Source organism: Gallinula chloropus, assembly GCF_964237585.1.
Source record: "Gallinula chloropus genome assembly, chromosome: 5".
NCBI classification, from domain to species: Eukaryota; Metazoa; Chordata; class Aves; order Gruiformes; family Rallidae; genus Gallinula; species Gallinula chloropus.
In genome coordinates, this window is record NC_140090.1 from 299,838 (window position 1) to 320,181 (window position 20,344).

Consider the following 20,344-nt stretch of genomic DNA (forward strand, 5'->3'; position numbering starts at 1 on the left):
AAATAATCTCTATACATTGGATTCGATGAACGATCGCTTTGGCTTTCCAGACATGACATGACTCAGATGGGCTTCCTTACCGCCGGGAGGCTGCTGCTTCGACACAGCATCGGGGTATGAACGCGCAGCTTGTTTAGGTGCTCTGCTGTCTTGACAGTGCGTCTGTATTGGGCACTTGGGGTCCTCGTGGTGTTTAGCTTGCATACCGTTCTGGTTGCTGTCTCCTGGGGCAGCACCAGTGGAGGAAAGCTTAGTTTGGTAGTGTTTCACTGAGAAGGGCTCAAAGCTGGAGGCCTGAACGCCCCCAGCAGCAACATTTGCCAATAATCCATCCGATGCCTGAGAGTGCCACGTGCGACTGGACTGAGAGCTCTGCTGCTGGAACCGTGCAGTCTTGTCCATGATGCCCATGAACGGGGTGTTGCGAGGTCTGTGCTCAGCAGCAGCACCCTGAACCTGATGAAGGCTGTTGTCCTTCAGCCGCACGTCGGGGCCCAGCCCCTTCACACCATCTGGGAAACCGCTGTCTGAAGCAAAGCTGCTGCCTGAGCTGGCAAGAACCACACTACTGGATGGGGAACTGGAAGGGACACCACTGGTAACAGAACTCTGCTGCCTCGCTTCGCTGAAGCTGATCTGAGTGGGGGCTGTGAACCTGTCAGTGGGCTTAGGCTTATTGGCAAAAGAATGAGAGGAGAGACTCTCACCGTGCTGTGAATGGGGACACAGGCTGGGCGTGAGCTTCTCACTGCAGAGTTCAGAGCCAGGACCTGTGGGAACACTTCCGGATGACAAGGTGCTGGTGCCATCCAAATGCTGAGCTTTAGAGTGCCGGGCTGGCAAGGGGCTTTGGGGAAGATGCTGAAGATATGACTGTGTCTTAGTACTACATTGGCTGCTGCCCATTTTTGCTCCAGGCTGGAGGGAGCTCAAGTGCTGATTAGTTTTCACAATCTGTGCCTGCTTGGTTGGCTGCATGACCAGTCCTGGCTCTCTCAGGTACTTATTTCCTGCTCTGCTTTGAGGGGACACAGATCTGGCTTTCTGCTGAACACCTTCTTGAAGGGTCCTGCTGTACGACGAAGCAGCTAAGGAATGTGGCAGCCTCTGTGGCAAGGAAACAGATTCACTGGGGTGTGGCAGTTCATCCTCCCCGTCTTGAAGATTAAAATTATCATTCACACCAGGTATGATGACCTCCTCCTCATTATCAGAGTTGTTAATTTGCTGTGGTCGCTGTGGGGGCTGATGCTTCTGCTGCTGTGTTCTCTGGAACTGCTTGCACTCCTCTTCTACTCGTGCCAGGAGACGTTTTATCTCTTGATTGCCAGGACACAGCTGTGTGGCTTCACGTAAGTCAGCCAGAGCAGCAAGCAGCTTTCTGTTTAGGGGAAAATAGCCAAAACAAACCAACAGCCAACAGTAAATTAATAAAAACTTGGGGTAAATCTGAATCTCAGTATTGCCTGCTACTAATCCACCTCTAGCACCTTCAAAGTAGTACACTGATCTATCATCCCCTGCTGCAGGTGGTCACAATGAAAGAGAACTGGATGTTCTCCACTCCAGGAAATGCTTCCCTACATTCAAAGCACAGACCCCGCTCTAAACCCTTCCCCTGTGTCATAACAGCTTTTCCAGGAAGGCAGCAGCAGTCTGCTGATGACACTGGGAACTGACTACGTTGTCTCAGGAGCCATTTAGGGTAGTTCACGTCCTGAATTCTGGTGTTTATTGTTCTGCTTATGAATGACACAATCAAAACCCACCTCCTCTTCCTGTACTTCAACTCTACCATCATAGTTGGGTATGTTTACAGCTTCCAAGAGGTGGATTCTTCTCTCTCCCCTTGCTTTTATCTTTAAGTACTAACACTTCACATACCCTGTCCTGCTAAGGCACCCAGACTCTTGGTAGTAAGCAATGCAGTGCTGGATTTTGGTGGCATGCTCTGCCCACAATATTCTGAGTCACCTGGGGTTGCAGCCCCATCACTCTTAAAATAATCCCTCTTCATATCAGTTTGTTATGTTTGGGACTGCCTAATAATTAACCTAAATGAGTATTCAACATTGCTTCTTGGATTTGGTTGGCTTTAACTGATGCAGAGACCTAATACAGACAGACAGGGTGCAAGGACAACAGCTAGCAAATTCCAGGTACAACGAGAGGAAAAAGTTCCTGGAAGTGTGGGAAGTTTAAAAATATCTGTGCAGAGAGATGCACAGGATGGAATGGTACCTGCTGTTCCTCTTGGCTCTTGCTCGAGCATAATAGGCTTCGTAAGACTTGGGCTTCAGATCCAAGGCTTTGGTAGCAAACTCCTCAGCCATGCCAAAGTCCTAACAATGGAAACACACGTACTAGTGACACACGGATGGTACAAACGGCGCTCCTGACACTCCTGGTACCACGGCGAAAGGCCCGGTGGCTCATGCAGCCAGGACGTCGTCTTTACCAGTTACCGAGAGCAGGTGTCTTCTGAAAGGCTGAGCACCTCACCTGTTAACTAGGCCTCATGTCTAAAGGAATCTGACCCCATCAGAGTTAAAAAGCCAAATTAATACAGATATGGTTATTTTAAACCCCAAAATGTTAACTTGCTAGGAGACTGCATGATTAACAGGATAATGACCAGAGAGCAAGGCTGCAGAATCTGCTTTGAAGAAAAAGGCCAGTGAAAGACCCAGGAATACACAGAAACCCAATAAAAATCAGGAAAGGGGCTGGGCTAGTCCAGGGCTTTCTTAGCAAGAGAAATCCCAGACTGCCAATGCCCCAGAGCCCCAGAGCAACACAAGAGCTTACGTTGGTTTTACGGCGACATCGCGATAAATTCAGGTACAGTGAAACTCTCAGCTCGTTGAATGCTTTCATCTCTTCTCCAAATCCTTCCCTTGGAAACTTCCTCAAGGCATACTGATAGCGCTGTGCTGCCTCCTTCATCTTGCCTTTCTAGAAATGCAGGGAACAAGGAGCTTTTCACAAACTTTGAACACTGCAATGCCTTTGCAAGGAAAGCACACTGGTACATGCCATCTGCAGACATCTCCTCGAGTAGAAAATGCAGAGCCAGGTTTTAAAAGAAGTTAAAAACACTCAGTGTGAATTATCACACACACATCCACAATGGCAGAGCCTGCACAGTAGCTGGAGTTTGCACTTGTTTCTGAAGTCACACTAACGGTATTTCACCAGGATAACTTTGCATTAACACACAGTACTTGTACCAGGAGAAAGTAATTCATGTACAGTTATCACTTATTTCCTTGTTTCTTTGCATTTTTCAATAGAGCAGCCAAACATCTGCTGTTGTAGCTGATGAAAACTCTGAGGCCCCAGTGCTCCAGGGCAATGTGGCCTTGATGAGGAGCAGTGTGCCCTCAGCCAGGGGTGATGCTGCACAATGAGCCCTGGCAAGGGCAGGGGCTGGATGAGGCGGAGAAAGAGTCAGTGCAGCATTCTGACAGGCAGCCCAGCCACTGCCAGGTCACTGAGACATCTCCCCATGCTCAGCTGGGCGGCCGTGTGTGAATTTAAACTTGGCAAAGGTCACTGCTTAGCAGAGGCTGAGTAGGAGAGTTAACCTGTCCCTCAGGACACTGGAAACACTCAGACTCTCCAGGAGATGCCTGGAGCATAAGCTGATGATTTGAGACAGTTTTACTAGAAACACTGAAATCTTCCAAGTATGATGAGAAGAGCAAATCTTGTAGTGGAACATGTCCTGTGCTTAAAGGCACCTGCTTAGATGTGAACCTCTCAACACATTTTGGGATTGGTAAACATGACACATTACCCTATACAGAACTTGGGACAGTCTAAGCAGGCCCACCCTGATTCACAAGAGCAAAGCCTCAAGGGTTTCTCTTCTGTGCCATGCAAAGCTGCCTGATGGAGAACAGCAGACCAAAGGTGAGTGGCAGATACTTGAGGTCCCTCATAAAAAACCCTTCTACAAGTTACAAGTCCTGTAGCTAGAACAGACTTTGAATGAGGCTTACATAGGCCCTTGAGAACCGTGCTGCACTAGTGAAACAATGCAGGTGTATCCCACACCTTACAGAAATAATGCCAGTTTCTCTACTAGTGGTAGTCCATTGCTCACTAAACAGAATGTACCGTAAGAGCTCTCACTGTCCTCACTGTATGTTTAAACACCACAGAAGAGACCGGACATCACTTAATTCAACAAGGCACTTTCCAACGAGCACCTTGCAGTCTGAGCTGCTTTTTAGATGCAACTGACTGCTGAGAGGGACTTGGCTCAACAGAAAGAGTATGTACTTCTCCATTATTAAACTTTTGTTTATTTTAAAAGGGGTTTGCAGTGACTCATTCCCAGTGTTCTCAACATTTTTTGATCTTATTCTCAACATGAGGGGATCTTGTTTGAACAGAAAAGAAGGTATAAAGAGTCTACCTTCAGACACAAATCCAATCGTAATGTTCTGCTATCAGGATGGAAAAAAAATAAATCTACTTACTTTGTAGAGTATATTTCCCTCTTCCATCAGTTTCTGCAGGAGAATGAGAAGAATATCAGGTTTTGAGGTGGCCATTGCCCACGCTGCATTTCCTGCAAGTTAGATCAGAAAATGTGTTTCTGATTTCTGTTCACACCAGAAAACCTAATGCTACTTCAGCAGAGTCCTCCTGCAAGGAACTATCATTATTATTACTGACATGTATTTAACATTATTATATAACCATACCTGCTCCCTGCCCCCCCAGAGACAGCAGCCAGACATTAAATGGTCCCATTCCCTCCAGCCCTGGCCTAGCACCAGCACAGGACAATATGAAAGCTGAGGTAAAGTTCAGGTCTGAGGCAGGATCTGCATTTGCTCATAGGCAGTACCCAAAGTGTGGTAAATGATGATTTAAAGGTACTGTGGGTTCAGGAATTCCCATGTACACATCCAAACCACCTACTTGCCAACTGATAATATGTGACTTTGACGATTTTTTTTGCCCAAGCTTTGCGAAAACATACAACTCTAATTCTGATTCGTAACCTAAATCGTTAATAGTGTCAGAATTAAGCATCACTAATAGCATAATCATGATTTTCTTGTCCCAGTGTATCATCATAGAGTAACCACGCGAAGACTGACTCCTCCAGCACTCCCTCACTTCTGAGGTGAGTGCGAGTGCCTTTGAAGAAGACTGATGTCTGAACCACATAACCTGCAGAGCTCTAGGGGGCATTTGTTTACTTAATCCACAGAAACGGACGCAGTTCCAGCAGAGCAGATGCTCTGCTGTTTCTCTTGAGTAGGACAGTCTCACCAACCTAGCTTAGCTCCTTTCCTCAGCAGCATAACCACCACCGCGGTGTTACGGCATCCGATAGCTCTGTCCAGCGGCCGCATCCCACTGTGGTCCACATGCTCAATTGCTGCTCCTTTCTCTACCAAATACTGAACCTGTAAGAAGAAACAAGACGCCACTGTGACCCTGGTTTGGCAGGAGAGACCAGCAGTGAAGTATTTAAGCCATCACCTAACCTTCCTGGACGCACGGGGAACGTGCGCTCCAGAGCACGCTGAAGCCGCTTTACATCCCCCAACGGGCCCTGCCGAGGACAGCACAGCGTGGGAATGCCACCCAACTGCACCCAGAGCTGCAGGGAAGGAATCAACACCAACCAAACACCTGTACCCCCTTCCCCCCCCAGACTCCTGGCAATACCTGTGTCAAAATCCCCAGAGCAGCATGCTAGGCTGGCTCCCTCTGTGTTCTGCATGCCAGGATGCAGGCACAGTGACTCCAGCTCAGGCAGAAACAGCAGCAGCATGGGCCCTGCGGTGCCAGATTCAGCTACACCCCAACGCTACAACACCGAGCAGGAAGGGCAGTGCCAGAATATGCTCCTAGTCTAGGACAGTGCTAAACAAAGATAGTAAACAAAGCACACAGACTCCTGTCAGGTAACAGGAGTGTTCTTGTTAACACTGTATGTTACAGAATCCCAGAATCCCCTGGGCTGGAAGGGACCCATAAGGATCAGAGTCCAACTCCTGTCTCCAGGCAGAGGGTCCCCTCCATACAAAGAGAAACACATTGTGATTTTAACCATGTATTACAGCAGTCCAGCACTGGAGTTTGACATGAACACAGCAAATGTGGAACACAGCATGGACAAATCAAGTTTAAGAAAGCAAGATAAGTATGCCAGAGACTGTCAGCTACCACCAAGCACTCACCAAGCATCCACAGCAATGGGGTAGCTCTAGTAATCCATCAACAAAGCTAATTAGAAGTGCAGTGTATAGGAAGTGACAGCAATAGCAGGTTCAATAGAAGCAACAGCTCTCACACAACCGTTGCCTGCCCAAAGGAGGCTGGCAGTAACGCAGCTTGGAAAGGGGTGTTTACAACCCTTCTCTGCCAGGACCACGAGACCCAAAGCTGCTGGCCTCCTCTGTGATCTCTTAATCAGCATTACTCCACCTTTGTCTGTTGCCTTAAAAAAATCTAAGTCACAGAGTTTGAACTTCCTGCATGATGGAACTCAGCTACAGACTAGAAAAGGAAGTTTATTTGTTGTGCTACTCCTGAAACAAGCTGTGGAACAAATGGAGAAAAACTGAATTTACACCCCAGGCCTTGTATTTCTACACACACAGACTGGATAGCAACACCAAGACGTGCTCAGTGCCATCACTGCAAGATGAAAAGCACAAGGGCTTCTAACAGCTCTCTCCCCGTCTGGCAAAGGATGTAAGATACCTATCGAAGACAAGAATGCTGCCCTGTGATGGAGAAGCATGATCTTTCTGCATTTCCTCTACTCTGGCAATATTATTGTTCTTCCTACATCTCTTGCTTTGGGTCTCACCCAACTGACTGGTTGTCAGGTTACCTGATGGGCTTGCAGAGGCTGAAAGAAGAACAGTTCCTCATGTTCCTTTCCTGTTCCACATGCCTTGTTTTTGTTGTTTTTGTATTCCAGTTCATTCAGCACAGGAACTGTAAATGCTACTTGTTACTGAGATTTAAACACTCACAGTGAAGCGCAGCAGCGCACTGAAAAGCACAATGGCACGGTGCTGGACTTGTATCACAGCTACCTCGGTACCAAAACCTTACCTAGAAAATGCTCCTTGAGCACAGCAAGCAGCCCAGGCGCTAACAGTGTAAGATCCTGGCTGCTTCTCAAACTGCCTTTCTATTCTGGTTGGCATTGCTTTCTCTGAGCTGTGCTTTGCATTATGAAAATTCAATACAGGTTAGTTTTCCTACTGTTAACGCTACTTACGATCTCAGCATCTCCATAAAAAGCTGCCAGGTCCAGGGGTGTTCGCCCGTTTTTGTCTGTCTGATCAGTTGCTGCACCCTTCTCAACCAAGTACTGAACCACGTCCCTGTGGCCTTTCAGACATGCCCAGCTCAAAGCTGTCAGTCCTTCTTTGTCGAGAGATGAAATAGTTGCACCTGTGAAATTAAAATTAATTTTAAGAAGATGTCCTGTTCATTAAGCCAAACTGCCTAATGCACAGAGATGTGTGTCTGCCACAGCTGAGTGGCCTTGAGCCAGCACAGGTCTCCTACCTTCCGAGAGCAGGAACTCCACAGTGCTCAAGTGCCCTTCACAAGATGCCACCATGAGTGGAGTTCGGCCCTGCTTGTCACTCAGATTCACATCCGATCCATGCTCCACCAGAAGTTTAGCAATCTGAAACAGAAAGAGCAATTTAAAAATAAACTGACAGAACTAAATTTCAGCCATAACTGCAAGAACCCTTAAAGGAGAGGACCAAGGTGTTATAATAGCAATCACTGAGAAACCCCACAAAACCCACTGTTGGCAATTCAGGGCCTTCTCCTAAGCAGGAGTGGCCAGCACAATACAGAAACAGGACAGAGGATCCGAATTTGCCTCTGTTCTTGGTCTAGTAAATAAAACATTTTAACTCCCATGTACTATTTTTCAGGTATATTATAACTAAGGTTGTCGTGCAGCCGTGGTATCACTTTAAATAACTCAAGAGGTGAGCTGCTGAACACGGGCCTTTGAAGCTGATGCAAATGGATGTGAGAGAACTGGCACTACTTCGATACAGGACTAGTGACAGGAGGAATGAAGGGCCGGTCCCAGAGGAACCCAGATAATGCGAACGCGTGCCAGACCTGCCAGTGTCCCTGCCGTACTGCGCAGAGGAGAGGAGGGATCCCCCTTCGATTAGCTCTCGTCACAACTGCTCCGTGTTCAACGAGTAACTCACAGACATCCAGCTTTCCTCTTCCTGCAGCAGCTGTCAGGGCTAAAGAAAGCGTTTCCATCAGCGTCACCTCTTACTGCTTTACCACACACGCCAGTTAATGAATCCCCAGTTTTTCCACTTCACGAGATTCTCGTAACTGTTTCCAAACAGGTATGAACTAGCTGGAATCAGGTTAAGTCAGCAAGCCAGACACTCTCCAGTAAATAAAAAGGTTATTGTCAAAGATCACAACTGTATCATGTGTGTAGCTTGTAGGTTAAAAGGAATCTGTGTGAAAACTGTGGATAAACCTCCCAGTTCTAGTTCCTTTTACTTTAATCATGTATTTCATAACACGAAAGTTTCACCTCTTTCCATCGGGCCCTTCCCAAAGGTGAAGATGCTAACAGGTCTGGTCTTCAACAAAGGGACCCTAACTCAAGCTCTGAAGTATGGTTCACCTGCTCTGTTACCAGAGCATCAGGTATCAAAGTCTCTGCAGAGAGTCTGTGTCTCTGACATCCTAGGTTTACTCTACACTGGCTAAAATTGTTTTCCCTGGTTTTTGTGGTGAAAACCACCATAGGCTGTCAATCAATAGTTCCAATTCCAGTGTATTAACCCTGGCTCTAGATTTCCTAGCACACAAGAGCGTTAGAACATCCATGTTCTAGTTCACCTTGTTTGCAGTGGACAGCGGATGCTGCCAAGAGCAAGTACACTTGACCTCCACCTGAAAGGCAGGAACCTTGCAAGGCCTGAACAGACAGATACCTCAGGGACACCTTCCAGCCCTGGCTGAGAGTGCCCGACAGCACAACGGCACGTACACCTACAGACGCCGGCGACCGAGCAGTCCCACACCGTACAGCAGCAAGTGTGTCCAGACAGCACAAAAACAAACCCCTTCATATGGTGGTTTAGACATTTCAGATACAAATTACTGCAATATCTGTGTTTGCAACATATAGCTTATGAGAGAGCAGCTGATTCCTGTGCATTCTGTGACTGTACTCAGCAGCTAACACCGAAGTGTTCCTGTAATGAGACACATTTAAACAGCTTTCCACCTTCTGCTACAGCTCATTATTCTCCTTGCCTTCCACTGTGATGCTCACTGAAGCCTGAAAATAAAATATTTTCCCCATCATGATTCTTTCCCCTCTTCCATGTTACCTGAATCGACTCACTGTGTGCTTGAAACGGAGCTTGAAATCAAAGGGGTTTTGTTGTCATTTGTGTGGACGTGCAGCCCATAATGCTAACACTCTCTAGAGACTGGGTTTGTGTGCTAACTCCTGCAAGCATCAGCAAAGAACATGCTCCTCCATTTCCTAAACCCTAATACCATATGTTTTACATCAAGAAGTGGGTCAAATTATTCATTTCTTATTAATAATTTTTTTGCATTTTCAAACTTGCTAAAGTTACTGAAAACCCAGCGGAATCCAGCAGGGAATGAGATTACAAACACTGCAGGAAGCAATGTATTCATTAACTTGTTAAACAGCAATATCTAACCTATTGCCTCCTGATACAAAATAGCATCCTTGCCACATAATTATTTATACATTCAATAATTGAAGAGTAGTACATATGCAATGCTAAACCTGTATCCACCTGGATTCACTCTAGGTGGTTTTTTTTGACCCAAACTTAGTTCTCCAGCTCAGAGAGCACAGAAGTGCCACAGGGCACTTGAGAACTGCTCATAGTTCTCTGGACTTGGACTCTCACCTCCAACCCAAGCCAGGGCTGTAGAAGGAAGCACTTACTTGATGAGTAAAGATTCCTAATACCCTAATCAAGAGTTTCAATACAAAACAGTGACAAGAAAATACTAAAGGGAAATTAATTTAGAAACAGCTGTATGTTTTTGGAGGCAACTGGATTTACAGCAAGAGCCTGATGTGTGCAGAGGAGTAAAGAAGGCGGCTACTCCAGAACATGAGTATGCTACCGACTGCCATTAAGAGAGGGTGTTTGCCCACTTGCTCTACTGCTTAAATGAAACTGAGACGCTACTCACAGGGTGAAACAGGAAGACATCCAGCTTCAGACCACACAGGTTACAGCCTGGCTTTTAAAAAACACTGGCAGCTCCTATACCAAGGCATGTCTTTTCATCCTAACTGGATCAAACGAGGGCGCTGCCCAGCACTTCCAGCAAGTGAGAGTTTAAACATGGTTCTCAAACAGATAACCCTGTGAAATTCTACACTGAGGCTTGAAGCAGTGTACTTGTACAGACAATTTTCAATTTCATTAGAAGCCAGTGATTTACACTAATTGTAATATGAAATGACTCTTTTCAGTACCTGAGGTGAGTAGATTTGACAAGTTAAAAACTCTATACTTACAAACTGCATTTTATTATTAAAAGTTGCATTTTCCCAACAATTTTATAACAGAAAAATAATTTTATAAATCAAAATTAAATCCCTCCTACTTCTTAAATGAGCAAGTTAGGGAAAACAGAAGGGGTGAAATACCTGTTTCTCCCCACAAGGCATCAGTGTCATTGATGTCTATCTCATGGTCCTTTTCAATGGTCAAGATGTAACAAACCACCTGTCAGAAACAGTTACAGAGATGGAGCATCACAAAAACAAACAGTTGCCACTCTCAAGATACAGCAACCAACAGGTAAAGGATATAAAGCAAGTGAGAGTGTTTCTCTGAATGCATGAATTAAAGAAAACTGACATTGCCCACAGCACATTAAACCAAGCTCAGTACCATTTTCAGTAGGAACTGAGGTTGATGGAACGTTAGAGAAGCAGTGTAGAAAAAAAGCCCAGTGCCCCTCAGTTAATTGGTTCAGGGCACTTTGTGTGATTATGGTTTAATGAGCTCCTGTGTGACCTACATAGACCAGAATAATCAAGATAAACAATGCCAAAAATAAAGCATCTCTGCTCAGCAAGGATATTCCCCGTTGTCTCAGCCAGGGGAAGAGGAGCCTATTTGCACACATCTTGTGAAATACAGGGATAAGCAAAGGTGGGCAAGGAGAAAGTGTCTGCCTGTTTTCAAGCTGTATGAGAAGTTCTGTACACAATCTATGGAAAACCCTAAAATTCAAAGTGCTAGAATATAATTTATTAGATGTCACCAAACACACAAGTCTCTTTTCTAGCTAAGAATTAAGCTTCTTAGTGTCCTAATATAGATGGACATTTTCAGGTATGAGTAAGTTTTTATGATTACTGTGATCTATTTTATTGATATTCTGGAGTTCACTGCTTTCACTTACTGGTGGACAGCAAACAAGAACTTTATGAGAGTGAAGGAATTATCTATTAATTCAAGTTAATCACAGTTCAGAATCCTTAACTTTATACTGTGAGACAGCAAGGGCTTACATATCATACAAGAAATTAACTAGACACAGCCATTCCTGTGTTTGAATCAAGCAAACAACTTTAAAGATGAGATTCTTCATCTTAGAGCAATTAAAAATAGGTTTAGAAGAAGTAAATATTGAAATGGCTTTAATGAAGAGATTTAAAGCTTCCACTTCGGGCACATCCCCTGTGACACCTACACAGGGAATTCCATCAGCCCAGTGTGAGCTGTATTCAAGTACCTTTACTTATCTATTACTTTTATATCAAGACTCATATTCCTAATGAACAGAAGACTACTGGCACTACTTAAGTATCTAAAGCATTTTGATTATTTCTTATGTGTTCACTTTTACTGTTCCTTTTCCTGACCAGCACTGTAATGCTGACAAACACTGCTTATCATTCACACAACCACAGATCTGCCCTAAGTGGCAGCAACCTAAGTAAGCTGAAGTCTGCACTGGGCTAAAGGGTAAGCATGTGCAACACAATGTGTTATACTGTGGGGCAAAAATCAACCTGAAATAGAAACATACCAGGGTAGAACACACACACACACAGAATTACCACTAGAGATTTGCAACAACTTTTAAGAAGAGAGATGAAAACTAGACAGAAAATTACATATAAAGAAATTCTGAAGCAAATAATATTATTGGATAATTAACTACTGTATTTAGAACAGCCACTAAGGATGCATGCTACTTAAAATATCAGAAGTTCAAAGATCTGCTTTCCAAACATCTCTCAAACAGCTGCAAGCACTGCTGTATGATTCTAATAAATTCCAACACTACTGGAAACGTGTGAACTGTCAACCTACCTGACAGTGTCCCATACTGGAAGCTGCTGTCAGAGCCTGTTGCAGTGCCTGGCTTTTTGTTAGTGAATTTTGCTCCTGGGAAGGATTTTTCCAAACAACATTGAGCAAATACTGAAGGATATCACAATGTCCTCTCAAGGCACTGTGGACCAAAGCACACTGGCCTTTCTTGTCTATAGTGTCAGCCTGCATTGGGGAAAATAAGGAAAAGAAAAGATGTTCAACAAATTTAGTGAAAGGCCACGGAGGGGAGAAGCTCCTGAGCACTGCAGGAGACCAAATGTCACTCCTGTCGCGAAGGGCAGGAAGGAAGATCTGTGGAACTGTCAGCCAAACAGCCTCACCTTAGCCGTTGGGAAGGCAATGATAAAACTAATCCTGGGCACCGTTTTCAAACACATGAAGGACAAGAAGGTGACCAAGACTGGTCAGCATGGGCTTACCAAGGGGAACTCGTGCTGAATCAACCTGATAGCCTGATACAATGAGCTGACTAGCTTGGTGGACAAGGGCAGAGCTGTGGATGTTGTCTACCTTGACTTCAATAAGGCTTCTGACACCGTCTCCCATCACGCTCTCATGGGTATGTTGATGCAGTACAGGCTAGCTAAATGCACAGTGAAGGGGACCCAGAACTGGCTGAAGGGGTGGGTCAGAAGGTTCTGATCAGTGGCATGTGGAAAACGCTTCATGAAAGTCTGTGTAGATGTCCTGGCTTCCCCTGCTGCCCCACCCCAAGTCTCTGTGTGTTAATTATACACTCAAGTAATCAACAACAGCTTTCTTCAGCCTCTGCAGGCACTGCAGTCTCTGTGCATGAGCTTACCTTTGCTCCTTTTTTGCACAGCAGTGACACTATGTCCATGTGCCCCGCAGCGGCTGCGTAACTCAGCGCTGTCATCCCATTCTCTGACATTCCATCAATAGCAGCTCCGAATTCCAGCAGCAGAGTGACCACTTCTTCGTGTCCAAGGTGTGACTGGACACACAGCACTGGAGCATTATTTAGTACTTCAGTCCTGTAATTCACATTTGCTCCTGCCAAGATCAGCAGCCGACTCACCTGGAGTTTAATTCAAACAAAACCATTCTTTCCTCAGGTTTGTCTGCATCTATTAAGAGACTTTAACATCTTGATTCAGGTAGTCATTTGTTGCTCCCTAATTCTGATGCAGATTTTTATTGGCAGACATTGGCTTTATCACACATACAGCAATATGAAAGTTTGAAGCCATCTGTTATCAAACAGATTATTCTGAACTATGTCCTCCCAATAGGAGACTCAACCTCTCCACTGAAACTCACCGCTTGCTCTCCACAATTTCATCTCTGTGACTTGCTACTACTCTGCAGATTGATGTAACCATCTCCATTAATGGAGAACCAGAGAGCATAAAAAGCAACCTCCAAAAACCCATCAGACATATACATGCAAATTCCCAACCAAAAGGCTTAGCACTTGGCTAAAATTGCAACTCATCAGCTTGGTTTTCCCTGTCCATAATCCAGGGACACAAGAATAATGCAAAGGTCAGGCCCTTTTCATCCTCTCACTCTCATGGTACTTCCCCTTTTACAATTCCCCCAAGACTTCTCCATACAAGAAAACACAGCTGAAGGCTGCTCAGCAAATGGGATGGTGTATCCAGCACCCTGAAAATGCACCACACATACCCCTATGCTACAGAACATAATGAGGGTGAAACCCTTCTTCCCATCAGAACTGACAAGGAAAGCTAACAACAACTTTCAGGAGTACCTGAAGACTCGTTACAAAGGCTTTGGTTACGGACACAGGACTGGTGGCTTTATGTTCATTTCAACAGTTATCAACACATTTGCAGCAACAGGGGCAGAGAAGCAGAGACTGGCCCCGAATGCTTGTTTTCTCACCTTCACGTTGGGTGTGTAGATGTTTCTCAGAGAGGCAAGGGCTGTAGACAGTCCATCAGTGCTATAACCAATCCACAAGGCTTGAAGGTGACTGGAAGAAATTCCAGTCCTTTTACTGAGACCCTAACAGAAATGATATAACAAGAAAACTCTCTATAGGATTAGAAATACTATTTGTATCTACATCCCATAGGTATAAAGAGAAGTAACAATGTTCTTTGTTAGCACTACCGAGTGTTTTGCACAAACCTCTAACATTATTATAGCAACTCAAGAGTAGAATCTCTAAGGTGTATTCATATAAACTAATCATAAATCCTAGTAAGCTGGAAGCTTTACCTTAAAAATGTGGGCTTTAAGAATATGATGACCAAGTTCCATAGTTTGTTGGCGGTTTAACTTTCCCTCTTGTCGAGAGAACATGAAAGCCAGCAGAGCATGTCCACTCCTGATAAAAAGGATGAAGAAAGGCTTGGAGTAAATATCCTAAGAGATCTGTACGGCTATCCTACCAGCTCAACTTTCTTTGTGAGGCTGCTGAAACATACCATTACAGCTGAGCAGAATTCTTTCCATAATTAAATAATGCAAAGAGGAAAAAAAATGTCTATTTAGTAATTCTGCATCTACAGCAGTCAGAGGTCAGTGCTCCAGGAGACAGTGGGGATGTTGTAACCCTCAGAAAACCAGGTCATCCTATCCTGAACATTAGTCAGACCATGTACTGAACAACTAACGGTGTGGTAATTAGGCTTCATCTGGGGGATGAAGCTGCAGGGGGCTTCTTGCCCCATCTTCAGACATTCCTGAACAGAGCTTTTCCATGGCAGGAGCTGTGAGACATCCTGGGCACTGCCAGGAACCCTGGGAAGCAGAGGGGCCAGGCACTCAGGTAACTCCAGCCAGTGAGCTGCTGTGGGACAGCCACTCAGAAGCACAAAGTCATCTGGGGCCAGTGATAATTTTAAATGTCAGCATTACTTACTCTTTTGTAAAAACAAAACACCTAAACCCCTGAAGAACATGGAAAAAATGGAAGAGGCAGACTGTGAGGATGTGCACGTGCAGTAACAGCTCACCGTCTCCAATATGACTAACCAGAGAAGGTGAGATGGAACAAAAACAGTGCCATGGGGATATCACTACAGAACAAAACGTCTAGTATTTTCATGTTTAAACAAACCCAAATGGTCTGTTCTTTCTATTCCTGTTCTCTAAATAGACACAGTGCTGCTGCACGTGATTCTCAACAGTTTTGCTGAATTAATAACAGCCTAGTACACTCAGTTCCCCATGAAGATAGCAACCTCAAAGGCAAACTTGCCATTTTAGAGTCAGTTATGCACTGTAACCTGTGATACTTCTCAGCAAGTCTATCTCTAAACATATACAAGTTCTCATTCTAGAAAAAGGGAAACACGCTTTTGTTTTAACATTACTCATTCCTCAACTGCTGCAACCAGTTATATAAAACACAACTTATTTGAACATGATTTCCTGGGGGTCTCATTTACCTAGGTTCACATAAGAAGTCGGTAGTCTCCCCGTCTGCTCTCCACACAAGCCACTCCCTGAAGGATGGATGGCAGAACATGCGTGTTTTGTCACGCCTCTTTATCAGGAAACAGGACAGGGCTTCCATCCTCTGGCTGAAGTCTTCCCACTGTTGTTCACCATGTATCTGGCCTGCATTAATAGCTTGGAAAATCTGGTCATCTGTCATTGGATGCAGGGACGCCAGTGTCACGTTTAGAATGGGCAAGGCTCGCTCAAAAGCAGAGTTTGTCATGAACTTCATGTTGCACTGGAGTAAGTACAGTTCTGATAAAGACACTGGAACAACCTTGTAGCTGGCACTTTTGATTACTAAGTGACCTTTTTGGAAAAGATCCAGAGTGAGTTTCAGATAGAGGTAAGATCCCAGGCTTCTCATGATCAGGTGGTTACTCACTTTCCCAATAATGGCTGTATCAGCCTTTCCATTTAAAGCTATGTTGTTCATAATTTCCTGGCTGTTATTAATTCTGTACTGAATGTACGCATTCAGGTCATCATGAATTTCTTTGTTGTCTGGAAAATTGTCCAGGGATATTGCAGTAAAGGGTAGTGAACTTACTACTTCCTAGTAGGGAGAGAAGGGGGAAAAAGGAAAGAAATTTAAAAAAATGAACACACGGGCACTCCAGTACTCCAGCACTGACAGCTTAATGATGCCTCTTGGCTGTATTTGTCTTCTGTAAGGAGCACCAGATGAGGAAGACATTCAGTGTCTCTGTGATAGCACTGCAAATGCTGCCCCAGCACAGGCAGAACACTATTTCTACCTTTCAACATTTTTCATAGGAACATCTCAAATATTTTATGGGTTGAGCTCACCAAGGCAACTGAAGTGATGAACTACAGAAGCGATCACGTCAAAACTAAGGGAACAGAAACCAGTTACCAGAGTCAGACCCAGCACAGACCAGGGGAAGGGGGGAGAGGGGAGCATAAGGAATGATTCATTAAGAAGGAATGGCTTACTAAGAAATACCACAAATGACAAGACAACAGTCTCCTCGTCGTTACACCTCCTAGTAACCGTGCAACAGAAAGGCACCATCTACACACACACAGCCCCATTCAGCCTGACAAGTACCCAGTGTGGCAGTGTCAGACACTGCCACAGTCACCTGAACCCGCTCCTGTGTTTAGGTAACACAGAACACATCTGTGCTTATGTAAATAAAGATCCAAAAGACCTGAAGCTTCTTAGAGAGAGACACATACCAGAGAAGTTTAACAAACTTTACACTTTCACAGCACAAAAAGGAACTCTATTCCACTTCACATTAGCTCCATGGGTTTCAAAAAGCTGGCATTTCAGGCTAGTGAGATATTTTGATCACAAATGCACACCTCTCCAGAGAGGAAGCAGTCCCTACTAAGGAAATCCATTGTTAAAAACTTAGTTGAGAACTAAACTCTGCAGCCAGTTTCATGCTGAGTATCCGAGTGGCAAGGAGGAAAATAGGAAATAAATGCTCAGAAGGCTGTACTGAAGCACACCTGCACATTAAGTGGCAAAACAAAACTCAAAACCCCAGACTGGTGTGGGTGGGCAGGGCCCTCAGACACCCCCTGTGCCCCTCTACCACAGGCAGGGACACCCCCCAACCCTCCAGCCCAGGGTGCCCCAAGCCCCATCCAACCCGGCCTTGAGCCCTGCCAGGGATCCCGGGGCAGCCCCAGCTTCTCTGGGCACCCTGTGCCAGGGCCTCCCCACTCCCCAGGAAGGATTTCTGCCCCCCAGCCCCTCTCCATCCCCCTCCTGCAGCTGAAGGCCGTTCCCCTGGGCCTGGCCCTCCCTGCCCTGGGCACCAGCCCCTCTCCAGTTGTTTTTTTCTGGGCAGCAGAGAGGTCAATGTCAGTAAGGGCAGAAATCAATCCTGTCAACACAGACAGTGGCAGCATGGCTTATCAAAGCAGTGAGAATCCAGATCTGAATACTAGCAGAAATACACTCCAACATGTAAACACTTGAAGGGAAAACCACTATGGGCTTCCAACTACTTTTTTATTTCTCTCAAGCTTTCAATCATTCATTTGCCTATTTTACTCTTGAAGGCCAAGGGAAGATACCCCAATTTCACTCCTTCCTGTATCAATTCTACCAGCATACCCAACAAAAAAGAGCCTCCAATATCATACCTGTGCACTGTAAACAAACATGCAACCACAAAGGAAGGAAGAAAAAGAATTCCAAAAGACTTTTCATTCCTCTAACACCAGTATTTTTCATAATAATGCAGCTGCACCAAAGCCACTGAGGGGAAGCGAAAAGCTAAAGGTGTTTTTACCTGGAAGTTAGTTCTTACAGTCACAACAAGCTTCAGCCAGGGAGGAAACTTGCAGATGATGTTTGTGATAAATGAAGAAAGCGTGTCACCATAGTCAGGTTTATGAAATTCAGCATCATTTAGACCATCTATCAAAATTATATAGTCTTCCTCAGGAATTTTCCGCTCTGAAATACGAAAAGGAGAAAAGGTTGTTCTACCGAGCTTGAGAAACCAGCAGTATTCATTCTGAGCAACTGTTAAGGATTAAAATCCTAGAGGTAAACATTAAGATTTTTTTCAGTAGATTTGTTGGCTGTCAAGAAAATCCAAGAACTCCAAACCAGTTTTCATAGGAATGACACACACTGCTCAGACAGACAAATCTCCTCCTCCATCTTGCCATCTATCAAGTACCTGCTCAAGCAGGCTCACATATTGTGAAGCTAGCTTTTTCCAAGGAGTTTGCTAGTTTTTTGTTTTTTGGGGTTTTTTTAATATAAAAATCATGTTGTTGCACACTTCCTTGGAAAATTGCCATATCAGTTTTAAAAGCAAGCAAAAAAAAATCCATCCACTTTACAGGTGTTCAAGTACAGAAAATAACCCAAAAAGCCTTGAAACAAAACCTGAAAGCATCTGAAAACAGTGCCTTTTAAGGCAAATGTGCCAGCCTTATCTTTAAGCTACAGAGTTATCCTTAACTGGGATGGGAGAAACAAAAAAAAGAAAAAGAATGAAAAAAGAACCACCAAGAAAAAACAAAACAAAACAAAACACCAAACCAGAGTAAATGTCGTTTCAGTGATTTTTATTTGTTTCATGAAACAACTGCTCCAAACCTACCTATTACTGTTACAAACAACTACTACAGTCAAGGTATGCTGCTCCTTTCTCCAGGAACATTCTGCTTTAGTTATTTCTCTCAGAGCATTACAACACTCATTCTTGGATGATCCTTTTTTCACTTTCAGTTTAGATTCACTCTCCCAGTCACTTCCTACCTTTCCTGAGGTTTGAAAGTGGTTCCAGCACTCCCCTTTTGAACGCTGCTGCTGGATCCTGGACACAGGACCTCAGGCTAAGCATGCTTTGTAAGTGGGGCTCTCTGATCAGGAGGTCTCTGTACGCTGTCAGTTGGCTGGAGCGGCAAAGCAAGGCTGCGACACTGTGCACGAACTCCGGGACAAGACACGTGTACGTGTTGTCAGCCTGGCAGTAGTGATAAGCAACAACCTGCAGCATTGAAAAAAGAAGTGACACCTTCAACTTTAAGTTCGTTACTAGTGAGTCCAATTACAGTGAAGTGCTAATGAGCTTCTCTTTCAACTACAAAATATTGTTTCAGTGTCACGATAATCATCCAACTCCACAGCTGGTCTCTGCTGGCTTGTGCTGGAGACAGAAAGATGACAACACACTAGATTTTGACCTTGCAGGGGAAGCAAAGAGGAAAAGAAATCAAAGTGTGAGATTCTGGCAGGAAAATACAGTGATTTGAGTTCACACCATCTGAGTACAGTGGGTATTAAGTAACTAGTACAGAAAAATAACTCAATGCTGTGACTACCCAACTTACTAGCTCTAATTTAAGAGCATCGTCTCAGACATTGTAATAATCCATGGAGTAATCTGATCATCATTAGGCAAAAGTGACAGACATCTATTAAAGACATCCTCATATAATAGCAGAGAAAGAGGACAACTGGCTTTATGTTGATTATTGCAAAGGTCTGTATGACTTAAAAATAAAACATAAATAGGCCACATTTCTTTGAAAAAGGAATCAAACCAAAAGTGTTCTCAGTAAATAAAATGTTTATACTTCAGTGTTATTCATAGTGTAGCTTCCAAATAATAGACTGCCCTAAAGACTGCAAACTCATGTTTGCCTGACATCTATTTGCAATTCAGACTTCAACTTTTTTTACCACTTAGACAAAAAATAAACCACTTCTTCATAATAATCTATCACAAAAATAACTTTTAATTGGTTACTTCAGTCTCCCAGAGCATGGAAAATAGGAGGACTACATTCAGACTCATCTGCATCTCAGAATACAGATGGAATGTGCACAGACAAAACAGTTTATTTTCCCCACCCTGTATTTTCTGACTTTTGCTTTTTGAAGGTACACTGAACGTCTACCTGCAGAGGGCACAGGGCCCCTTGCACAAGCGGAGGACCCAACCTCCCGCACACACACAACGCAGACAGGAGGTTTCCCATGTAACTCTCAGAGGAAGCAG

General features: G+C 44.5%; 1 protein-coding gene across 1 annotated transcript in view; it reads right to left on the minus strand.

Moving 5' to 3' along the window:
* Window positions 1–9: 9 nt before the first annotated feature.
* The window catches only part of TANC1 (tetratricopeptide repeat, ankyrin repeat and coiled-coil containing 1), a gene marked incomplete at both ends in the record, with an annotated part of 49,946 nt that continues 29,611 nt past the window's right edge, over window positions 10–20,344 (minus strand). The window contains 16 exons of the mRNA XM_084264838.1: window positions 10–1,381; window positions 2,242–2,342; window positions 2,809–2,955; window positions 4,488–4,579; window positions 5,297–5,429; window positions 7,265–7,440; window positions 7,558–7,681; window positions 8,137–8,270; window positions 10,703–10,781; window positions 12,384–12,569; window positions 13,210–13,446; window positions 14,277–14,399; window positions 14,616–14,724; window positions 15,791–16,398; window positions 18,116–18,282; window positions 19,099–19,330. Of these exons, the coding sequence (XP_084120964.1) occupies window positions 10–1,381; window positions 2,242–2,342; window positions 2,809–2,955; window positions 4,488–4,579; window positions 5,297–5,429; window positions 7,265–7,440; window positions 7,558–7,681; window positions 8,137–8,270; window positions 10,703–10,781; window positions 12,384–12,569; window positions 13,210–13,446; window positions 14,277–14,399; window positions 14,616–14,724; window positions 15,791–16,398; window positions 18,116–18,282; window positions 19,099–19,330 (4,020 nt within the window). The remainder of the gene's footprint in view (window positions 1,382–2,241; window positions 2,343–2,808; window positions 2,956–4,487; window positions 4,580–5,296; window positions 5,430–7,264; window positions 7,441–7,557; window positions 7,682–8,136; window positions 8,271–10,702; window positions 10,782–12,383; window positions 12,570–13,209; window positions 13,447–14,276; window positions 14,400–14,615; window positions 14,725–15,790; window positions 16,399–18,115; window positions 18,283–19,098; window positions 19,331–20,344) is intronic.